This window comes from Erythrolamprus reginae, chromosome Z (assembly GCF_031021105.1).
Source record: "Erythrolamprus reginae isolate rEryReg1 chromosome Z, rEryReg1.hap1, whole genome shotgun sequence".
Classification (NCBI taxonomy): Eukaryota; Metazoa; Chordata; class Lepidosauria; order Squamata; family Dipsadidae; genus Erythrolamprus; species Erythrolamprus reginae.
This window is the reverse complement of record NC_091963.1, coordinates 100,478,970-100,501,961: the sequence shown is the minus strand read 5'-3', so window position 1 is coordinate 100,501,961 and position 22,992 is coordinate 100,478,970. Positions and strand designations below refer to the sequence as shown.

At 39.2% G+C, this 22,992-nt stretch overlaps 1 protein-coding gene across 2 annotated transcripts in view; it reads left to right on the top strand.

Annotated features, from left to right (window-relative positions):
• MYO1D (myosin ID) overlaps window positions 1-22,905 on the top strand; it is a 170,940-nt gene extending 148,035 nt beyond the window's left edge. Inside the window, exons 22-23 of one of the 2 annotated variants that reach the window (XR_011556871.1) lie at window positions 20,358-21,155; window positions 21,624-22,905. Coding sequence is in view for 1 of the 2 variants with exons in the window: in XM_070727987.1 (XP_070584088.1) it covers window positions 20,358-20,514 (157 nt within the window). In the remaining variant the exon portion in view is untranslated. Of the gene's footprint in view, window positions 1-20,357 lie in introns of both variants that reach the window. The other variant, XM_070727987.1, reaches the window with a different exon arrangement.
• Window positions 22,906-22,992: the final 87 nt, after the last annotated feature.

The window sequence follows — 22,992 nt, the reverse complement described above, 5'->3', positions numbered from 1 at the left end:
GGCACAAATAATGAAGCTCAGGTTCCGGTCTCACAACTTTTTGATCTTCGCAAAAAGTTGCGAGACCAGAAGCTGAGCTTTTTTCTTTGCAGCACACCTGACCGTGTCTCGCGGCACACGAGTGTGCCGCGGCACACCGGTTGGGAAACACTGCTCTAATGTACTTGTACTCGCCCCTTACTGACCTCTTAGGAATCTGGATAGGTTAACCATAGATAATCTAAGGGTAAAGTGTTGGGGGTTTGGGGATGACACTATGGAGTCCAGTAATGAGTTCCACGCTTCGACATCTCAGTTACTGAAGTCATATTTTTTACAGTCAAGTTTGGAACGGTTAATATTAAGTTTAAATCTGTTGTGTGCTCTTGTGTTGTTGCGGTTGTAGCTGAAGTAGTCGCCGACAGGCAGGACATTACAGCATATGTATGATGTATATATGTATGATGTATGATGTATATGATGTAGTACAGAGCCATATTAACAGCATCATCTGTTGATCCATTTGCTCAGTATGCAAATTGTAGGGGGTATAACAGTGGATCTGTGATGATTTTGAAGTGGGACAGCACTAGCCTTTCAAAGGTTTTCATAACTACAGATGTTAGAGCAACTGGTTTATAGTCTTTCAGTTGGTAGGCTTTTTCGACACTGGGATGACAGAGCATCTGAATCAAGAAGGCACATAGCACATCTCTAGCGATTTATTGGAGATGGGAGTCATGGCCACCACAGACTTTTAAGTAAGAAGGAGTTATCTTGTGTGGCCCAGGTGCTTTTCCTTGCTTTTGTCTGTGAAATAGGTCTTGCAATAGGTTTGTGAACCCAGTAGTAAGGGGTCAGTTGTAAGAGGCTTGGCTATTGTTGGTGTATCTGAGATGGGGGTTGTGTAGATAAGTGGCTGTAGTTCCATTTCAAATTTGCAGTAAAACATGTTCAAGTCATCTGCCAGTTATTGATTTCCTTCAGCATGGGAAGGATGTTTGCCATAGCCAATGATGTTTTTAAGAGTTTTCCACATGTTTGCTGGTTCATTTGTTGAGATATGATTCTTTAGCTTTTCAGAGTAGCTTCTTTTTGCTGCTCTAATCTCCCTTTTAAATATATTTCTGGCCTGTGCATCTATTTTCTGATAACAGTTATAAAGTCTTATATACATGGTACTGGACTGGAGGAAAAATATAGGGGGAGTTGTTAAATTAGCTATATCAAACAGATCTAGATTATACTTTGAAGAATAGATTCAGTAAGTATAACTTGGTGCCTTTCATTGCAAGTAGAAATTACTACTATATTTAGATAAATTCGAATTTGAACAGATTCATTGTGTGGAATTCTGCTTCAGCCTCTTGAGTTGAATATGCTACTAAGTCATAGAATTATGGTGCTTATAAAGTAGGACAGCTCCCCCCCCCCCATTGCAATAATTATTGCTACAAAGAAAAATATGTACATTACAGGAAGTTACATGTTTTTGTTCTGGTATTTTCACTTTGCAAAATATGGTTTTGTGGATTGCTGTTCAAATAAGGCATGCATTGTAACTTGCAATATGCTAAACAGGTTGATAGCCTTTATGAGTAAATAAAATATCTATAAATTAATTGGTATACATTGTTAAATCTTCTATTTTTGTGTTTTCATTTTCCCTCTCCCCAGCAGACAATATATATTGTTTGTTTGTGTGTTTGTTTGTTGGATTTGTATGCCGCCCCTCTCCGAGGACTCGGGGCGGCTCACAACATATATAACACACAACACACACATGTGCCACTCCTGGCACGCAATGGCACTCCCCAGGCTTGAAAGCCTTTCTGAAGGTGAAAACAGCCTCCCCCCTTAGAGGCAGAAAAGGATGTAACTTTTATCTTTATCCTTGAATTGATATATTGTCATAGTCTCACAGTAGTTTATGTTATCCATATCCAAATTTTTCCTGCTAATTATCCTGTTCTATTATCTTGCTACATGAGGAATTCAGACATCTGCATTCTGAACTTGTCATGATTTATAACAGGAAGACCGAGACCTAGTTCAAGAGGGTGATCTCAGGCCAGTCATTTTCTCTTTGTCCTAGGAAGAAGGCAATGACAAACTATTGCTCAAAAATTTACCAAGAAAACTGCAGGGACTTGTTCAGGCAATCACCAGAAATCAAAGGTGCAAAAACAAACGAGCAAATGATAATATGAAGCAATATTGAAAAGAGACAGCAAAATTGTCCTTTGTACTTTAGACATAGGATTTCAAATACAGTGTAAAATTAAAATAAAGCATATTTGAATCTTGCAGTAGCCATCATAGGGGAATACAAAAAATATTAAACCAGGCCAGATTGATAGAACTAAACGTTCTACCATTACTTTTTCTTTTTTTCACTCCAAGTGTTATCCTTTTGCTGGTGCTTAATAAATAAACCACCAAGTAATGTTAATCTCGGAGAACAATATCATACTGTATTTTTCAGCTGTTCTGCCTGAGTTGGACAACAGCAGATGTCTATTATCTCAACCTTCTTTGAGGTATTTTAAATGCAATACAGCAACTGGCTTTTCCACCCCATCTTGGGGCCCATTCCAGCTGGGAAATTTATTCTGATGGAATGGTGTATCTAAATTGGGAAATGGCTATCTTGCTGGAATCTGTAGTAAAATCCTTTAAAAATGACTTTGCTTCTTTCTTGGGAGCGGCTGTTTAGGGGGGAAAGATGTCTATTGCTTCATTCAAGACACTGTTTTTTTCTTCGGTTTATAAAGATAAAAACATTCCCAGTTTTAATCAAAGTTTCCCTGTCACTCACCAGTGTATTGAATATATTATGTTTAAAACAGCCTTAAAAATATAATTTGGAATCTTCCCAGATTCAAAATAATAATTATTTTCTTGTACACGCCTTTAAAATATTAAAATTATGTGTTTTCTTAATGTTCCTAAAATATGGTTTTATTTCTAGGAATTACCTTGGATATTTCCATTACTATTAGCCAATTATTGTATATCCTACCATTATCTCTGCCCTTTGAAAGTTAAGTCATATGGCAACATTATGCTTTTTTCTCCATTAGTCATCTTGAAAGCATATTTTATTATCCAAAATCTCTATTCTTCCCCAAAATGTTTACTGGATAGCAACTACTGTTAAGAACCATTTAATAATAATTATAAAAATCAAGTATATTGTCTTAGGTCAGCATTGATAATAATATTAGATTTGTATGCTGCCCCTCTCTGAAGACTCATAGTTTGTTATCCTACTATTATGAATTAAATATTTTACTAAAACCTACTGGTGATTATAATCAAAATTTGCACTTAGGATTCACTGTAGATCTTTGGGCTGGTTACAGAAACCTTCTAGTATCACTTACTCATAATGGTCTCAATTCCTCTGATCCTGCTTCTCTTGTTAGTATATGCTTACTCATAGAACAAACAAGGATTTTTTCCCTCTCAATAACTGCAAATATTATTTGTTTTTTTTTAATTTAGTTTCAGAGGTGGGTGAACGCAGAGTGGTTTCTTTGCTTCCAAAATAAATTCCAGAAGAGTAAATCCATCCAAGTAACTGAGAATATACATCATAGCTAAGTTATGTTCCATTGATATGATGGCATCAGTAATGGTTTAGTCCAGATCTTACATATTGACCAAAATTGTGGAAAACTTTTGGGAAACGTGTATTTTGAGATTTAGATGTCTAATAACACCACTGTTTTTTGGAGAAGTACCATAAAATTATGTATTCAATGGAAAGATAATTTAATCAAGAATGCAGTGTAGCGAAGTTTGTTCAATTATCCATATACTATGAAAAGTTATAGACAAACAACCAGAATAGAACAGAACAGAATAGAATAGAATTCTTTATTGGCCAAGTGTGATTTTGCCATATTTATATACATTATACTAATAAAAGAGAAACATTAGGACAGGGGATGGAAGGCATGCCGATACACTTATGCACGCCCCTTACTGACCTCTTAGGAATTGGAAGAGGTCAACAGTGGATAGTCTAAGGGTAAAGTTTTGGGGGGTTTTAAGTTTTGAGGGTTAGGTGATGATACTACAGAGTCTGCTAGTGAGTTCCATGCATCATCTACTCGATTACTCAAGTCATATTTCCTGCAGTCGAGTTTAGAGCTGTTTACTTTAAGTTTGTATCTGTTGTGTGCTCATGTGTTGTTGTGGGTGAAGCTGAAGTAGCTGTTGACAGGAAGTACGTTGTAGCAAATAATTTTATGGGCTAAACTTAGATCATGTTTAAGGCAACGTAGTTCTAAACTTTCTAAACCTAGGATTGTAAGTCTAGTTGCGTAGGGTATTCTGTTGCAAGTGGAGGACTAGTAAAGTATCTCTGGACATTTATTCTAGAGTGTTTATGTGCGAAAGATGGTGTGGTTTAAATTAGTGCGGTTCCTAATGTGATTTTAAGAATTTTTAAATTTTTAAGCTATTTATTAGCTATCCTTTTAATCTATTATTTTAGTAAGCTAAGTCAGTACAAAAATCTTCGCCGTCTGGGATATCTTTTAATGAAGATGTTTTTCTCACCTTAGACTAGATTATAATCTGTACTAGTTGTAGAATAAACCAACATTTATTCTACAGGATATACTACAGGGTTATGCAGATTTTTCTTCTTCGTTTTAAAACTAATTTCTGAATTCAAAGTTTTCATTGGGCAAATATGAAAATGCAATCACTAAACCAAGTCATTGCCTTAAGAGAGATAATCTTTGATGGCAATAAATTGCCCTTTCACAAGCTCATGCCTATTCACAAGGGAGTCTCAGCATGGCAGCTGAAGCAAAAAGGGCACGTAGTTTTATTTCACAGATGTTGGTTCAGAATTTGACATTTGCTAAAATGCATTTGGAGTCACACTTCTTCATTCCAAAATGTATAGGCTAAAGATTATAGGGTTGTTGTTTTTTTAAAGAGGTTAGGCAAATTTGAGAAATGGTACTTTAGTTGGACTCCAAAATCTTTATGGCGGCATCTCAACTAGCTTCAATTGCAGAGTTTATCAAAAGCAAGTAGACCAAACCCATTGATTCATATGGATTCAAAACTGGCTAACCAACTGCACTCAACATGTAGTGCTCAATAGAACTACAGTAATACCTCGTCTTACGAACTTAATTGGTTCTGGAAGTAGGTTCGTAAGGCAAAAAGTTCGTAAGACAAAACATTGTTTCCCATGGGAAACAATGTAAAAGCGATTAATGCGTGCAAAGGGGGAAAAATCGCAAAATGGCGCTCCGCTGGGTGCCACCGCCCGGCTGTCACCTTTTAAAACAGCCAGGGGGCTTCTCGGCGTTCTCCTGAACCCGAACTTTTTGGGTTCGGGTTCAGGAGGCTGCCAAGAAGCGCCGCCACCCCGGCTGTCACCTTCTGAAACAGCCGGGGGGCTTCTCGGCATTCTCCTGAACGCCGAACCCGAGAAGCGCCCGGCTGTTTCAGAAGGTTACAGCCGGGTGCTGGCGCCCAGCGGAGCGCCGTTTTTACGATCAGTGGCGGTGTTTTCGGCCGATCTGGAGGCTGGAAAGGAGGTGGGAATCCCAATAGGGAATTCCATGGGTGGAGCTTTGACGTCACGAAGACGTCCTTCCTGGAGGCCACGTTATGCCGAGAAGCCCCCCAGCTGTTTAAGAAGGGCGGCGGACAGGCGGGCGGCGGCGCCCAGCGGAGCGCCATTTTGCGATCTGCAGTGGGTTTGTAAGCCAAAAAAAGTTCGTAAGAAGAGGCAAAAAATTTCCGAACCCCGGGTTCATATCACGAGGGGTTCGTATCATGAGGGGTTCCTATCACGAGGTACCATTGTATATCTATATGGAGGGATGTATGCAGTGGTGTACCTCAAGGCTGTTTTAGGTCCAGTGCCCTTCAACAACTTCATCAATGACTTAGATGAGGGGATAGATGGGGAGCTTATCAAATTTGCCAACACTCCAGAAGATAGGCGCAAAGCAGTGTTCCCTCTAATTTTTTTGGGGGGTGGGCGGAAAAGTATAGTGTCTGAGCGGCAGTCCCTTTGGGACTGGGCGGCACATAAATAAATAAATAAATAAATAAATAAATACTGTGTGTCTATAACAGTGAGCTCATAATAGGGCAACTCTATCAATATCAAAATGCCACTTAAATAGTTGAGCTAGTTTCAAACTAGATTTTGATTTTCTTTCTCTATTCCTTACTCCCATTCTTTTTCTTTCTCTTTTACTTCCTCTCTTTTTTCTATCTGTTTCTCTCTCTTCCTCTCTTCCTCTCTCCTTCCCTCTCACTCTTTCCCTCTCGGCTTCTGGGCAGGTTTGGAAAACTCTGAGTTGATGATGATTTTTAAGTGAGCGATTGCTCACTGCTCAGCTTAGAGGGAACTATGGCGCAAAGTACAGAAAGATCTTGACAAACTTGAACAATGGGCAAGGACAGTATATGTGGTACATTGCTCAATAGTAGTAACTGTGATCTTGGAGTCCTAGTGGACAACCATTTAAATATGAGCCAGCAATGTGCAGCAGCTGCCAAAAAAGCCAACACAGCTCTAGGCTGCCTTAACAGAGGGATAGAATCAAGATCACGTGAAGTGTTAATACCACTTTATAAGGCCTTGGTAAGGCCACACTTGGAATACTGCATTCAGTTTTGGTTGCCACGATGCAAAAAGGATGTTGGGACTCTAGAAAAAGTGCAGAGAAGAGCCACAAAGATGATTAGGGGACTGGAGGCTAAAACAGTTTAATAAAATAGTTTAATAAAAAGAAGGATCAGGGGAGACGTGATAGCGTTATTGTGGTAGGGGTTGCCACAAAGAAGAAGGAGTCAATCTATTCTCCAAAGCATCTGAGGATAGAACAAGAAGCAATGGGTGGAAACTAATCAAGGAGAGAAGCAACTTAGAACTAAGGAGAAATTTCCTGACAGTTAGAAGAATTAGTTGGTGGAACAGCTTGCCTCTAGAAGTTGTGAATGCCCCAACACTGGAAGTTTTTAAGAAGATGTTGGATAACTGTCTGTCTAAAGTAATGTAGGGTTTCCTGCCTAAGCAGGGGGTTGGACTAGAAGACCTCTAAGATCCCTTCCAACTCTGTTGTTATTATTGTTATTGATTCTTGCTACACTCACCAAAATGAAGATCATTTCCATGTAGCCTAAAACATTTAATACACAAATATGCCTAAATAGTACAGTATACACAAATATTTTTATCAATAGTTACATAGACAAGCCAGATAAATTTGAGTGATGAGATTCATGGCACCCTTTAGTCCAGTTTCTTGCTTCTAAAAGTAGAGCCTTTTTAATCTACTTCCTCTCCTCTCCCACATACAGTACAAAGCAGACTCATTTGTGGCCTTCAGAGCAAAATTAACTACTCGGCAGAAATTACCTTGCAAAAATGGACTGAAAATGTGGAAAGCATTTATGAAGATAAGCTAGTGATAATGTGGATATAGCACATTGTCTCTCAAATCAACAATAAAACTCTATAGTGGGGCATTGTTTGGTTTATTTCCTAGAAGCATAGGCTACAGTTCCTGCCACGTGGTATTTATTATTTTTTCCCAGCTCCTTTCGCATATTATTTTTGATGTTTTGTATGATTTCCCCCTCAGGATGGGAAAATTATCTGGTGAGTGTATTGAAAAAAAAATCATATTCGCTCCCAGCTGGCTAGTCATAGTTATAGTGAATCATCTGGGTATAATGGAAAGGTGTAGCCAGAAACTTTCAAATGTGCTCCTTCTGATAGGTATTGTACACTTCCCCAAAAGGGATCACACTTATTCTTTCCATCACAAAAATATGAAAGAAAACTTTGTTATTGCTAAATAGCAAATTTCAAGTAGACTATGATATAGAATTCGTTTAACATAACTGTTACGGAATTTTTACAGCAAAAGAAGCTTTTAGCTATTCCTCCAGAAATTATTTTATTTTTACATAACTTCTGTTCTGCCAGCATGTTTCAACCGCCCGTAATTACAGGGTAATTAGTCCAGGAAGACACACACCACACGATAAAAGGAAAACCCAAACGTTTTTATAAACAGAAAAACAGAAACAGCTCCCTTTTTAAATGTCAAAGGGGTTTTCTGGTACACACAAGGCACAGGTTAAATGCAATCCAATTGCTCACCCAATAACTGGGAAATTGAGTCCAATTATAAAGTCCAGAGAGTCCACACACAATCTTCAACAGCACAAAAACCACAATCTTGATGAAACAATGAATCAGATAAACTGCCATAAGGCTAAACCAGCATGCTGTTCTTTTTATCTGTACCACTAATTACAGCAGCCCTACCCAACCACAGGTGGCCTCATTTTCTCTTGTAATAATCCTTCAGTTGTTCTCTCCTATGCATCATTCTATGCATGCATGGATGTGTCATTAATTCTTGTTCAGAATCCAAGGATGATCCTGATAATTGATCTCCTCCTGGGCTGTCTGCCAAACTCCCCTCTTCCCTATCACTCACGCTTCCTTGGTCAGAGGAGACTTTATCGGCAGATTCCATCGGGAGCAAAACAGGCCTGCGGCATGTGGATGTTTCCCCCACATCCACCTGCACATTCCTTGGGGCAGGAGCTGGGCCAGAGCTAACCACAACAACTTCAAGATTATAATGTTCAGAGTATGAGTTGTCCTTTCCGTTTATATTGTTTATCTTGGTTTGCTTTCTCCCTGCAAGTAACAGAATACAGTATAGATTTCCTTTTCCATACTTTTTTCCCCTTTGACACTCTGTGATTCTGTAAGAATGTCCCTTCATAGTTCAGGTCGCCTGGGTGTTACATTTTTCATCAGCTTCGAATTCCCATTGCTTGATTTGATTCTTTTTCTGAATTCATTCATGTAGCTTCTTTTTACAGCCTAGTATTCTGTCCTTTGGATGTTGACTTTTGATTAATCCCCCTGGGGAGTGTGAAAATTAGAATGTTGGCAACTTGTAAAGAATTCAAATGAAATAAGAGGTCAGAAAAAATAAGGACAGATTAACATTTATGTTAGAACATTGAATTCCCTGAACCTTTATAATAATCAGTGTTTGCTAAGGATAACCAGGGTGACTCTGTGGCAGATTTGGAGGGCCTCAACTTGAGGAAAGTTGCTTTATTTACTTATTTGTTTGTTTGTTTGTTTGGATTTGTATGCTGCCTCTTTCCGAGGACTCAGGGCGGCTCACAGCATGTACAGAAAAACAAGAATAATAGCAATCCAATTAATACATTAAAAAACAGTCTTTAAAATTCTAATTAAAAAGAAAAAAAGCATTAATGTCATTCATTCAATAATCAAACTAAAGCATTTATTGGTCAGGGGGAAGATCTAAGGAACCCCAGGCCTGGTGGCAAAGATGAGTTTTTAACCTCTTCCGGAAGTCGAGGAGGGTGGGGGCAGTGCGAATCTCCGGACGGAGCTGATTCCAGAGGGCCGGGGCCCCCACAGAGAAAGCTCTTCGCCTGGGTCCTGCCAGCCGACATTGTTTGGTCGACAGGACCCTAAGGAGACCAACTCTGTGGGACCTTGCCGGTCACTGGGATTTGTGCGGCAGAAGGCGGTCTCGGAGATAATCTGGTCCTGTGCTATGTAGGGCTTTTTAGAACACTTCTATAGATTGGTGAATACATCCACCCCCATATGGTAAGTGATACTGGTAAGAGATCAAAATGTACTTAAGCTCATATCATTAGTAAGGTTGGAATTGGAATTATGTTTCAGTCATTTAGCTGCCATTGTGTAAATCTTGATGCAACATTATTAATACTAACACTGAGCTTTTTTTTTCATTTGTGAATGAATCAGGCAAGTAAAATATTAAGTCACACATAGAATCCAACAGATTGTGCTTTGACAGGATGGAAGTATCTCTGTTTGGGGGGAGAGAAGAAACCTTTCTATTCTTGCATTGCTCTTACTATATCTGCTATGGGTTGAGATTCAAAGTGGAGAGGTTGGTAAAGAAGGAAGGCCAGGCTCTGCTCTGGCAATCTCACACTACTCACCAGAGCCTACAAAACCTTTGCCAGACCCATCCTTGAATACAGCTCATCTGTCTTGAACCCATACCACATCTCGGATATCAACACCCTTGAAAATGTCCAAAGATACTTCACCAGAAGAGCCCTTCACTCCTCCACTTGAAACAGAATACCCTGCAAAATCAGACTATCAATCCTTGGTCTTGAAAGCTTAGAACTACAATGCCTAAAACACGATCTAAGTATTGCCCACAAGATCATATGCTGCAACGTTCTACCTGTCAATGACTACTTCAGCTTCAACCGCAACAACACAAGAGCACGCAACAGATTCAAACTTAATATTAACCGCTCCAAACTTGACTGTAAAAAATATGATTTCAGCAACCGAGTTGTCGAAGCGTGGAACTCATTACCAGACTCAGTAGTGTCAACCCCTAACCCCCAACATTTTTCCCTTAGACTATTCACGATTGACCTCTCCAGGTTCCTTAGAGGTCAGTAAGGAGTGTGCATAAGTGCACCAGTGTGCCTTCCGGCCCCTGTCCAATTGTCTCTCCTTTATCTCCTTTATCTTTTCTTCCTTTCAAATTTGTTCACCTATACTTTTATATCTTTTCTCCTATTCGTTTCTTTAGTTATATTACTAAATATCTATTCTCTTCAATGTGTATTATGTATTGGACTAACTAAAATAAAATAAAGTAAAGTAAAGTAAAATAAAATAAAGTAAAATAAATAAAATAAAATAAAATAAAATAAGTAAAATAAAATAAAATAAAATAAATAAAATAAAATAAAATAAAATAAATAGTTGGCTAATACTAGCCTAGATAAAAGAAAAGCAGTCTTGATGAAAGCAGAGAATAGAGTGAATTTTTTTTTTGAAATGCACCTAGATGTAGTTTTTAAAACTTAAAACAGGTATACAGCTGGACAAACATGGCTGCTAGATTTGTCAGACAGGTGCTTCATTTTCATAACTGATAGGATAGGGCTTTCAATGGGAAACTTCTGGAGTGCTGAAAATGTGTGCGTGCGTACTGCCGCACATGTGCGAGTGCCCACACCCATAATGCAATGCCCTTCCTGCACATCCTGCCCTCGGCAAATGCGCGCACGACCCCTAGGCATGCAACTGCAACCATGCCGTGTTTTGGCCTCACATCCCAAAACAGCGATGGGAAGGAGGAAGGGCTCCCAACCCTAACCAGAGCTGGGAGGGGGGAGAAAGTCTCCTTTCCCCAAAACAGAGCTGGAAGCGGGGAGAAGCGTTGCGTGCTCAAACAGCGCTGGTGTGGAATCTCCAGAGACCTGGGAAGGCAGCAGCCACAGAAAGTGAGGAGAAAGCATGCACATGTCTGACCTGAAAATCCACTGGCTGGCGGGAGGCCCGCAAACACAGTGGAGCTGAGCTGGTCAACGGCTCGCGTGCCTGCAGGAGGGGGCTCCTCGTGCCATCGGGGAGGTAGGCTGATTCATAAACATCAATACACCTACTTCACCCAGCAACAAGGACTCTGCGCAGTGCAGGAGAATAAAGCAGAAAACCCTCTAGTCTTCTATTAATAATTACCTCTTGCTTCTCTGTTTCCTGTTGCACATCCTGTCAGTAAGCAGGTTTGGATGCTCCAGGATTTGAAACATACAGAGATGTGCATGCACAATTGTGTGGATAAACAAGTTGCTTGGAATGTCGTCGGATAGTAAAAATGCATATTTAATAATAAATATGTGGCTGTGATTGTAAACAGGCATCTGCTGAAAAAGCACCAAACAGGCCTTCTAGCTTCCTTCCCTACAAGCCTAAAAAGAACGTGCATGTTGTTTTCATCTTCTGGTTGGCTAGAAATGATGATGTATCAGATTGAATGCTAAAATCAAGGTTACTATGGCGACTGAGACTGAAAGCTGTAGTGTTTTGAACAATGTTTTTTCTCTCTCCAACGTTCACCACCATTTTCTCAGCCTTACTTTCTTCCTATATGTTTCCTTTTCTCGCGCTGTTTCATCAGAGCTGTGTGGGTGACCTCTTTTTTCCAGTTGTAACCATCTCTATCTTGTCCGGTTTCTTCCATTTTATTTGGATTATTCAAGACTAATTATACTCATGATAATGCCATAGAATACTGAACTAAATAATAGCCAACCACATCTTAATTAGCTTGTTTTACAGTCCCAAACCATATATTAAGATTATATTTCAGGGTGGTGTCATACGTGTGCAGATTGTAATACAAGTGTCCCTGTACAGTTACATGCATAATATTCCAATGCCAAAATGCTTGTAATGTATGTTAAACAATGTTCCAAGGGAAAAAAATAATACAAACCAAGCAAATTGCTGGGGGATATTCCATTTTCAAATAAATTTTATTTTTTTCAATTGTTTTTATGCAAATGTTATATCAAAGTCTGTGATACAATTTAAATGAGACAAATCTACTATGTGCTACTCTATTACAGTCAATGAGGTTTATATGCATACAACAAATGCACCTGTTTATTTTAAATACCACACAGTTCTTGAGAGCTTATAGACAAAGCACAAAATAATAATCGTAACAATTAACACATTTAATTTTTTACTGTAGTAAAAAAATCTATCAATTTATCATTGCGGGTGGAAAACTCTTAAGAAGATCCTTGCAGGTTTGCATAAAATGAAACTGTTTGCAAACCATTGTAGATACACAGAAATAGAATGGGCATTTTCAAAATGACCAATCCTCCAAGGAAGTTTCATGGCTATATGTTGTGGTACAGTGTTCCCTCGATTTTCGCGGGAACCGCCCGTGAAAGTCGAATTTCCGTGAAGTAGAGATGCGGAAGTAAATATACTATTTAGTATCACAAGCCTTCCCTTAACACTTTAAACCCCTAAACTGCAATTTCTCATTCCCTTAGCAACCATTTAAATTATTACTCACCAGGGTTATTTATTAAAGTTTATTTAAAAAAATATTTATTAAAGGCGGACAAAAGTTTGGCGATGACATATGACGTCATCGGGCAGGAAAAAACCCATGAAGTATTTTTTAATTAATATTTTTGAAAAACTGTGGTATAGACTTTTCGCGAAGTTCGAACCTGCAAAAATCGAGGGAACACTGTACTGCAGTTTTGCAGGCAGGAGATTACAAGTGCAGGTAATGTGATGGTTAAAGGCAGGGGGAATTTAAAGCTGAGAAGTTGGGAGCAGTGAGCATCCCCAAATGATCAACCTGCTTCTTATAGTGGTGTCTTATTTCCAGGTAGAGCAGATTGGCCTGTTACAACTAAAATATGAAGCAAGTGTAGTGTAATTTAAGTCTCCAGAATTAGAATTGATTTGTCTAGTAACAAACAGATGTCAGAAGTAGTACCAGAACAAGCCAGTTTGGATATCTTACCTTTCCCTCCCATCATGAGAGCATACAGTACTCTCAGTCATCTGCGTTGCTTGTTGCTATAATTTCAGTGTGTCAAGAAGCAAAAGCAAATTTCTGATCATAGTATTGGCAATGTGTAGTGTTGAAGATAATTAATGAAAATGTAAACCATAATCTTTTAAAGGGATGGCTGGGGGTGATGAAAACAATAGTTTGATTGAAAAGCACTACATCAGGGAAGAGAATCTGTACTTGCTCTGTCTAGGCATGAATTTCATTTTGGAAACATCCATTTCCATCATCAAGGATGAAGCAATGTTTCAAAAGTTGTTGAAATCCTTTGGGGTTATGCTTATTTGTTGCTACATTTCTTTTTCCCTTTTTTGCAAATTGTGACCATGCCATGGATATTACAGGCTTTAAGAGATGTTTTTAAATTGGAAGTAGCATAAAGTAGAAAAGCATAAGGTTATTTTTCGTCCTTACTTCAAGGATAGTAAAATAACTTTCACCACTTGTTTTTATAAACAGGGGGACAAGACGGACCCGAGACGGAGCAATAGTGATAGACAGAAAGCTAACTTCTCTTTATGCAGATTGGATGATTCATTTCTGAACTCTTGCAAGGCAAGAGGTTATTAAGTTGTTTGTGGACAAGTGGCTGTCTGCAAATGAATCTGCAAAATTGTTTGCATTTTTTTTTTGAGAGGACAGAGTGCTCTGTTATCCTGACCTCACTCTCAGTGATTTACATTATATTGTCTCTCTAAGCACCAGTGATCTGTTGTGACACTAAGGTGCATTTACTGCATCTAAATCTGCTAATGCCCTGCAAAAATAGCAGATTAAGTAGGGATTTTTGATGCAGCTTAGTGTGGTGTAACTAAAGAAATATTAAACGGGGACAAGGAATGACTTTGTTGTTTTACATTACACGTCTTCCTCAATTTTCACTTCTCTGCCAGAGTTTGAGGGTTTTACACAGTATCTTAGCTGTTCGTAACACTTCACTCTTCCAGACAAAGAACTCTAATACCATACCTGGGATCTTCCATTTTAGGAGTCGCATCTTCAAGTGCTCCTACCTACTACCATTTTGGCTTTATGAGCCATGCTGGCACAATGGTTAGAATGCAGTACTGTAGGTTACTTCACCTGATTATGAACTGCTAGCAGTTTGTCCATTTGATTCTCACCAGCTCAAAGTTGACTTTGCCTCTCATCCTTCCGAAGTTGGTAAAATAAGGATCCAGATTACTAGGGGCAATATTATGATTCTCTAAACCAGTGTTTCCCAACCTTGGCGGCTTGGAGATATCTGGACTTCAATTCCCAGAATTCCCCAGCCAGCAGTTGCCAAGGTTGGGAAACACTGCTCTAAACCACTTAGAGAGGGCTGTAAACTAAAGCACTATGAAGCTGTATATTCTGATAAGTCTAAGTGCTATTGCTATTTTTAGTTTCCTCACTAGTTCCTCCTTCAGGCCCTCTTACTTCTTCAGCTTTTTAAACTCCTTTTGAATGTTGCTATCATTTGGTACATCTGTTACCACAATCAGATATTTAATATTAAGAGCACAATGCAATTTAGTCAGAACTGGGCCTATGGAATTTAATGAACTTTTCTACCTAGGATTTTGAATAGAAATTAAAATGGGGAAAAAAACACCAGGTATATTAGGGGAAAGAATTAAAGCAGGAAGGAAAGAATTACGGTATAATTTTGATGAAAAACACAAGAGTAATACTGTACATTAGTAATCTTAAGTAGAGGTACCACTGTTGAGGCAGTCCATGTTTAGCAATCTCAACTGGGATTGGCAACTTAATTGTTACGTGAAACAGCAACTATTCTATGATCTTTGCTTCACAGACCTATATATATTTTGTAGGAAGGTAACTACTTTTTCTGTTAAGCCCTGCTTAGCAGGAAAAAAAATATGGATAGACCCTGCACTGAATTATCTTCCAAAATTGTTGAGTATATAACATTTCTGCAAAACATGGAAAAAATGGCTCTTACATTTCCTGCTTTTTGATTAATTATCTATTTTAATTTTATCCCAGTGTGTGGACCCTAAGGGAAGAGCCTTTCCTGTAGTGGCCCCAGCCCTTTGGAATCAACTGCCCCTAGAGGTTTGCATTGCCCCTACCCTCCTGGCCTTCTGGAAGTTGTTGAAGACACATATTTGCCAGCAGGATTGGGGCTGTTTAGGCATGGGTTTTTAGGGTTGTTCTTTTAGTATGTCTAGTGGATTTTAGATTTTTAATTGGTCCATTTTAACTTCGATTACTACCATGCTGTGTTTTTATATTTATTCCTGTGTTGTAAGCTGTCCTGAGTCTTCAGAGAAGGGCGGCCTAGTTAATCAATTAATTAATTAAATTTCTAGGCTGTCCTTACCAAAATTAATTAATAATTAATAATTGATTTTGGTAATTAAAATTAAGGTGAAATGCTAATTTTAAAAATGGAAAAGTGGGAATGTATCGATTTTCCCTGAATGTAATTCCTCTTTTTCAAGAAATTATAGAAGAACTTTTAAAAGTTGTTGATATTTAATCATCTGATCTGTTGTCTTTTCTTTAAAGGAGACTTACAGTTCATTTTACCCAGAGTACTTAAGAAAGCAGGTATAGGTTATGGCACCATCAACTAAGCTAAGCGGTCACTAAGTAGGAAATCATTTAACATTCTTGCTGGAAAAAGGACAAGACTCAGTTTCACACCTTTGTTGCCATTCTTTATTTTGTTTGTTTTGTTTAGCTTTTGTTGCCATTCTTTTGTTAGCATTCTGTTGCCATTTGGAATGCTTGAATGCCTGCTTCCTGTCTTGAATTACATCAAAAACAATGCAATTTTGCTGACAGCCTGTGATGGGGAATCATGGGCATATTATGCAAACAGGTGGAAGTCTTTCTCCAATTTCTCCAGTCTATGAGACTTAGAGAGAGAAAAAAGGCAAGTGATGTCTATGGGCAATCTCTCCTTTATCATTCCCTCTCCCAGTGTAAATCACATTCTTTCCTGTGTAGAAGAGCAAACAGCTTGAAATCCCTTCCTTGAAATCCTCTCCACTCTTTATTTATTTATTTATTTATATTTATTTGTTTGTTTTGCTAAGTGCATATTGGTTGGAGGTATGTAAAGATATAATAATATTTACATACATGATACAAGTAAAAGAAAAAATAAGAAAAAACATTAGATATAATAATATTTATATACATGATACTAATAAAAGAGAAACATTAGGACAGGGGACGGAAGGCACGCTGGTACACTTATTCACACCCCTTACTGACCTCTTAGGAATCGGGAGAGGTCAACAGTGGATAGTCTAAGTGTAAAGTTTTGAGGGCTAGGAGATCATACTACAGAGTCTGGTAGTGAGTGCCATGCATCAAATACTCTGTTACTAAAGTTGTATTTCCTGCAGTCTTGAGTTTGGAGCAGTTTACATTAGGTTTGTATCTCTTGTGTGCTCATGTGCTGTTGTGGTTGAAGCTGAAGTAGTTAGTCATTGACAGGAAGAACGTTGTAGCATATGATTTTATGGGCTATGCTTAGATCGTGTTTAAGGCAATGTAATTCTAAGCTTTCTAAACCTAGGATTGTAAGTCTTTCTGCTCTGCAAAGGAAAAAGGATCAGGCAAAGGAGTCATTGTATTTAGAAATCACTTCCTCCTCCTGGTAAACATTTCAAGGGAATTTTGTAAGTTTTTTCATAGCACAACCACAATTCCCTATCCCAGGCCTTCAGTGCAGTGGTATTGCTTTTGATATGTAGAAGAGCAAACATCTTATTCTTTTGCTCTCAATTAACAATGGCAATGGGCACCGTGACATCATGTGACACATTGAACAAAATTTGGACAGCTGTTGAGTGAGTGACCATTAAGTGAAGACCACATGTAATTGAATTTTGAGAGCACATGATGGGGTTCGGCAAGTTCGGACAAACTTTGCCGTGAAGTTCGGGTGAGTTCCCCGAACCCGAACAGCAGCAGCGCCGCTGTGGCGTCCTTTTCTGTAAAAATAAACAAGGAGGTGGGGAATTCCCCACCTCCTTTTTCTTCCTTTTATTTTTATGGAAAAGGATGCCTCAGCGGTGCTGCAAGCAAAAGGAGGTGGGGAATCCCACGATGGGATTCCGGGGGCGGGGCTTTGACATCACGGAGACTCCTTCCTCCCCGTTTCGGCCGGCCAGGAAGGAGTCTCCGTGACATCAAAGCCCCGCCCCCAGAATCCCATCATGGGATTCCCCACTCTCCTCCCGGGCGGTGGTGCTTCGCGGTGTTCGAGCAAATGCCGAATGCCAGCCCCAAACTTTTTTTAAAGTTCGGGTTTGTGTACGACATGCCGAACACTGCAAAGTTCGGCACAAACCTGAACTTTTGCAAGTTCGGTTCACCCCACACTAGTCCTCACCAAATGTCTGCCACTGGCATTATTCCCGGTGCCCTCAAAAGCTACACCATGGAGACAACCAATCACAGAACAGTTATTTTGATTAAACTAATTCCTACCAATGAATCTCACCCTTCTTTCCAAATGGATTTTCACATTTCAGCTTCTCTTAGTTATTTTTGTCTGGATAGTGTTCTGTCTGGGTTTTCCCAGACCTCCACACCCACTGAAAAATAGCCAGACACTCTGGTAAAATCCAAAAGTAATTTATAGCAGGAAAAAATAAGCACAAAGGAAAACCTGTCTTCACAGCAGACAGGTTACAATACTTTACAACAGGGTCCTGATGTCCAGTCAATTCCAAAAGCTTCTTGCTGGCACACCCCCCCAAGGTTTCAAGAGTCCAAGGCACAAACCAGGATTGTAGCCACCAAAGTTCACAAACAGGTCTCACGAATCTCCAAGATAAAACTCCACAAGCCAGGAAGGGTGGGGCCGCCTTTTATCCTTTCCCAAGCACCACACCCAAACCCAGCTGCGACCCCTAATGCTGGAAATATCTGGCCAATTGCGTTCTTCTCTCGTTAGCTCTCCTCTGTCGCATATCTATGAAGTCACTAGCATCTTCCCCCAGGGAATCCAGGCTGCTTGCTGGGGAGAGCTCCCCCTGGTGGAACTCTGGCTGTCCTTCATCTTCAGCCTGGGATTCAGCTTCTTCATCAGTCTGCCCCTCCTGGTCCTCAGCCTCTGAGCCGGACACCGACAGCAAATCAGCCATTCCCGGAGGGGTCCCAGGCTGAACCACAACAGATAGATGAATTGTTTTTGACAAAATACCTAATGTTTTCACTGTCAAGATGTTTCTAGAGGTTGGTGCTTTGCTTAGCAGTTTGGCAGGGCCCCATTCTAAAAGAATTCAAGTCATATTAGGCCAAAGTTTGACAGACACCTTGATAACTATTGGCTGCCTGGTCCTGGATTAGAAAGTGCACAATTTTAGCATGATCACGTGAGCAGACGAAAATGTACAATGAGGAAAGTGTATTTCCTCACTAATGACATGCATGAAATGGTTGATACCTGTGTGTAACTTCTACAATGCAACACAATTCTGAACATTTTTTTAAAAAAAGTGGCTCTCCTCATTTATAACTTCATTGCAGTAATGGATTTGTATGCAAGCCTACTTCATAAAACTGAGAGCAGGGCCACGGTGGAGGAGTATTGTAATTATAATTATTGGAGGTGATGATACGTCAAGGGTCTTTCTGCATGGGTTTTCTGCCTATGATTTTTCTGATCTCAAACTAAGAAATGCTTAAGCTATAGTTGGCCAACAACCCAAGGTGCCAGACCTAAAGTAATTCTCTTTTTTCTTCATTTGCTGCTAATCTGTAATCTCTGCCTGTTAGTTATAGCCTCCCAAGCATGCATCTCAGGTTGAAGATAGTTTATATTTATTAGTAATTAAGAAATTGCAGTGGTATCCTTTGCAAACTTCCCAAGTGTAGATTTGTTGTCTCCTTTTTCCCTCTACAATACATCCTTTCATCCAGAGTTTCCCAAACTTCTGGCTTTAAGGACCAGGGATACGGGGAGAAAAGCTAATTCCACCTGAGTCGTGAGCAGGTGCACATGCGCAGCTCCATTGGCGAAAGAAGTGGGTTGCCCAGCTACCATTTGACCTATAAGCCCTACATGGCATCGGACCAGAATATCTTCGGGACCATCTTCTACGGCACAAATCCCAGCGACCGATTAGATCCCACAGAGTCAGCCTTCTCCGGGTCCCGTCGACTAAACAATGCCGTCTGGCGGGATCCAGGGGAAGAGCCTTCTCTGTGGTGGCCCCAGCCCTCTGGAACCAACTTCCCCCAGGGATTAGGACTGCCCCCACCCTCTTTGCCTTTCGAAAGCTCCTGAAGACCCACCTATGTCACCAGGCATGGGGAAATTGATATACCCCAAGCTATTATGATTTTATGTCTGGTCTGTTAGGTTGTGTGATTGTTTTCTTTTTATAATAAGGGTTTTAAATTGTTTTTTAACATTAGATTTGTATATGGTGTATTGTTGTTGTGAGCCGCTCCGAGTCCTCGGAGAAGGACGGCATACAAATCTAATAAATTATTCACAATCTGAAGTTAGTTGGGGGAAAGATCAAAAGCAACATGAGAAAATATTATTTTACTGAAAGAGTAGTAGATCCTTGGAACAAACTTCCAGCAGACGTGGTAGATAAATCCACAGTAACTGAATTTAAACATGCCTGGGATAAACATATATCTATCCTAAGATAAAATGCAGAAAATAGTATAAGGGCAGACTAGATGGACCATGAGGTCTTTTTTGCTGCCGTCAGACTTCTATGTTTCTATTATTATTATTATTATTATTATTATTATTATTATTATTATTATTATTATTATTATTATTATTATGCATGTGTGTGCTCGCTCATCTCACAATCTGGGTCCCCGAACAGCTCAAGGCCCAGTAATGAACCACAGCCTGGCAGTTGGGGCACCTACTTTAACCATCTTCTCTCAAGAATTAATCCTTTTTATTTCATGGTCTCTTTTTATCTACAGTGAAAACCGTCGTCTGCAAGTAACATCACCAAACCCTGTCCAGTGCAGCATGCATGGGCGAAAATGCAGCATCTCAGTGAAAACCAAAATCAACCAATCAGAGCCTAACTTCATCAAGGATCGGACAGGTTTCATTCTCTGGGTAGCTGAAAATTAATTTTACTCTGTTACTAAGCATCCTTCCACCAGCAATTGATGCCTTCAATCTTAGTGCCTTGAGTCTTATGGAGGAAGGGATATGAAAGTATTGATCTATATGACACACATTTAGATGTTGTTAATGAATTAAAAAATTGAAATGCTTTCTCTGTTAAGCTTATTATGATTTTAAATTATTATATGATCCATTGTGTACCAAAGTGGCTTTTATTAATGAATTCCACAGATATATAAAATTATTGCAGAGCTAATAATTGAAACTGCAACAGAAGGAACCAAAAGTTTGTATCAGAATAAATAGAATTTTGAATTTTACAAATACCAAATCTTAATTTATAAATGGGAGATATATTTGGGGGGGAAGAGATTTTCTATAAGAGAGTGATGAGAGCTTGGAAATTATTTCCCTGTAAGGTACTCCATCCCTTCAGTGCACACTTTCACTCTGTCTCCTCTTTTGTAAAAATAATAAAGGTGGGATACAAATAAATAGCAATAGCACTTAGACCTATACTGCTTCATAGTGCTTTTAAAGCCCTCTCTAAGGAGTTTACAGACTCAGCCTATTGCTGAATCCACAATCTGGGTCCACATTTTACCCACCTCAGAAGGATGGAATGTTGAGTCAACCTTGAGCTGGTGAGATTTGAACTGCTGAACTGCAGCTAGTAGTCAGCTAAAGGGGCTGTACTCTAACCACTGTACCACTTCAGGATATGTTCCCTATACCCTTTCTTTGAATATTCAGCTTGGCTCAGATTCGCCTTAATAGTTGTCACATGCTACTCCTATTGCAAGCATTGGAGTCCAAAGCTCAGGCCAATATATAATGTGTTTTTTTGAGCAGCTAGCATTAATCTGGCCAGCTTAGACTTGTAGTTGCCTTTTGTTGCTTGTACAGCCCTCTGCTGAGGTGTAGTTAACAGGGCTTTGTTTCTTCTTGTGCCAAAAGAAACATGTTTTATTTTATGTTGATGGAGAGCACTTCCAGCATCTTAAAATAAGGGAGGAGATTGCTATTTTGGACCATTTAAAGGTATATAATGGTAAACTTGACACTGCTGGACAGGTCGGGACTTAAATAGTTATAACTGCACACAGCCTAAGAATAAAGCAATGATCATAGAGTTAATTGCTTCAGTATGCCTGCTTTTGTTTTAAGTATGTGAAGGAAACACTTACCATTTCTATGAGCTGGGGCACAAAATGGCAATCGAATGTTGCTTAGCTAGCTAGCTTCCTGCTTGCTTCTGAGTCATTCTTAAATATTGTTAATTTCCTAAGTAGGATTATCTGCCTCTGCCCAAGATGAGTTATTGCTCTTTTCAAATTAGCTTTTCAATGAAAAAGGATTGCTATCTCTACTCCTTTCTTTTCCCTTTCTCTTCCTATTGACTAGCCCAATCTCCTAGTATCTCCAAGTGCTCTTAAAAGGGCTTTCTTCAACCAAGTGCCTTCCAGGTAGAGAATCTCATTCAAAACCACCTGATTCCCAGCTAGAAATGATCTGGCTGTAATTTAGGCAAAATGAAATGCAATGCAGGTGGAATTTACAAGCAGAATAGGAGCAATGTAACAGTAGAAATCTCTTCATGTGTTCTCTTCTTTGCTCCCCCAACACATCCATGATGAAAAGCAAGTGGTAGAGCCTATCTTTCATTTAAACTAAAAAGCAAGCTACCTAGACTGAGCATTTACAGTACCATCTCTACTGCCAATAGAAAAAATAGCCTCAAATCCCTGGCGCCTTCAAACGTTTACTTTCAAAGCAGCCAAATTAGCCTCAGAAGTTTTAAAATTAGCAATTTTATTTAATTTCCCAAAATAAAGGCTGGGTTTGAACGATGACCAAATTTATGAAAACAGCGTGAAAGGTGAAATCCTTTCCATATCAAGATGCAAACCCATTAAGTTGATTATATAATGTGTAATGAAGTATTTTGATTTAAATGAATTAACAGTATTTCTTAACTTTCTTGATTGCTGTGTATGGTTGTGTGTGGGGCATACATTATTCTGCTTGATTTAACAAAATAGTTTCTGCTACCAAAACAGGAAGAGGAAACTCCTCCTCCCCCCTGTGCTTTGCAGAGCCCCCAGTCAGCAACAGGTATTGAGAATTAAGCAATGGGCTCCAGGTGCAAGAAATTCTAAGTGTATGAGCTGCTGGTATGATACTTGATTCTACCTTATATGTGTATTTCCAGGTTTTATCTATAAATTACCGTAACTATTTCTTGATTGTATTCCTGATGTTTTAAGAATGAGGTAATCATGTAATTAATATTTTAAAATAGTTTATACAGAGATGTGGACCCAAATCCTATTCATAACTAAGATGTATTTTTGTTTACATAATTGAAATAAAAGGACTCTCATTTATACTCAACTCCATTTACTTGATTTTGATTCTGTATTTCCTGAAATGTATTTGACTGGCTCTCTCTTTTCAGAGAGCAGTATCATAATTTCAATT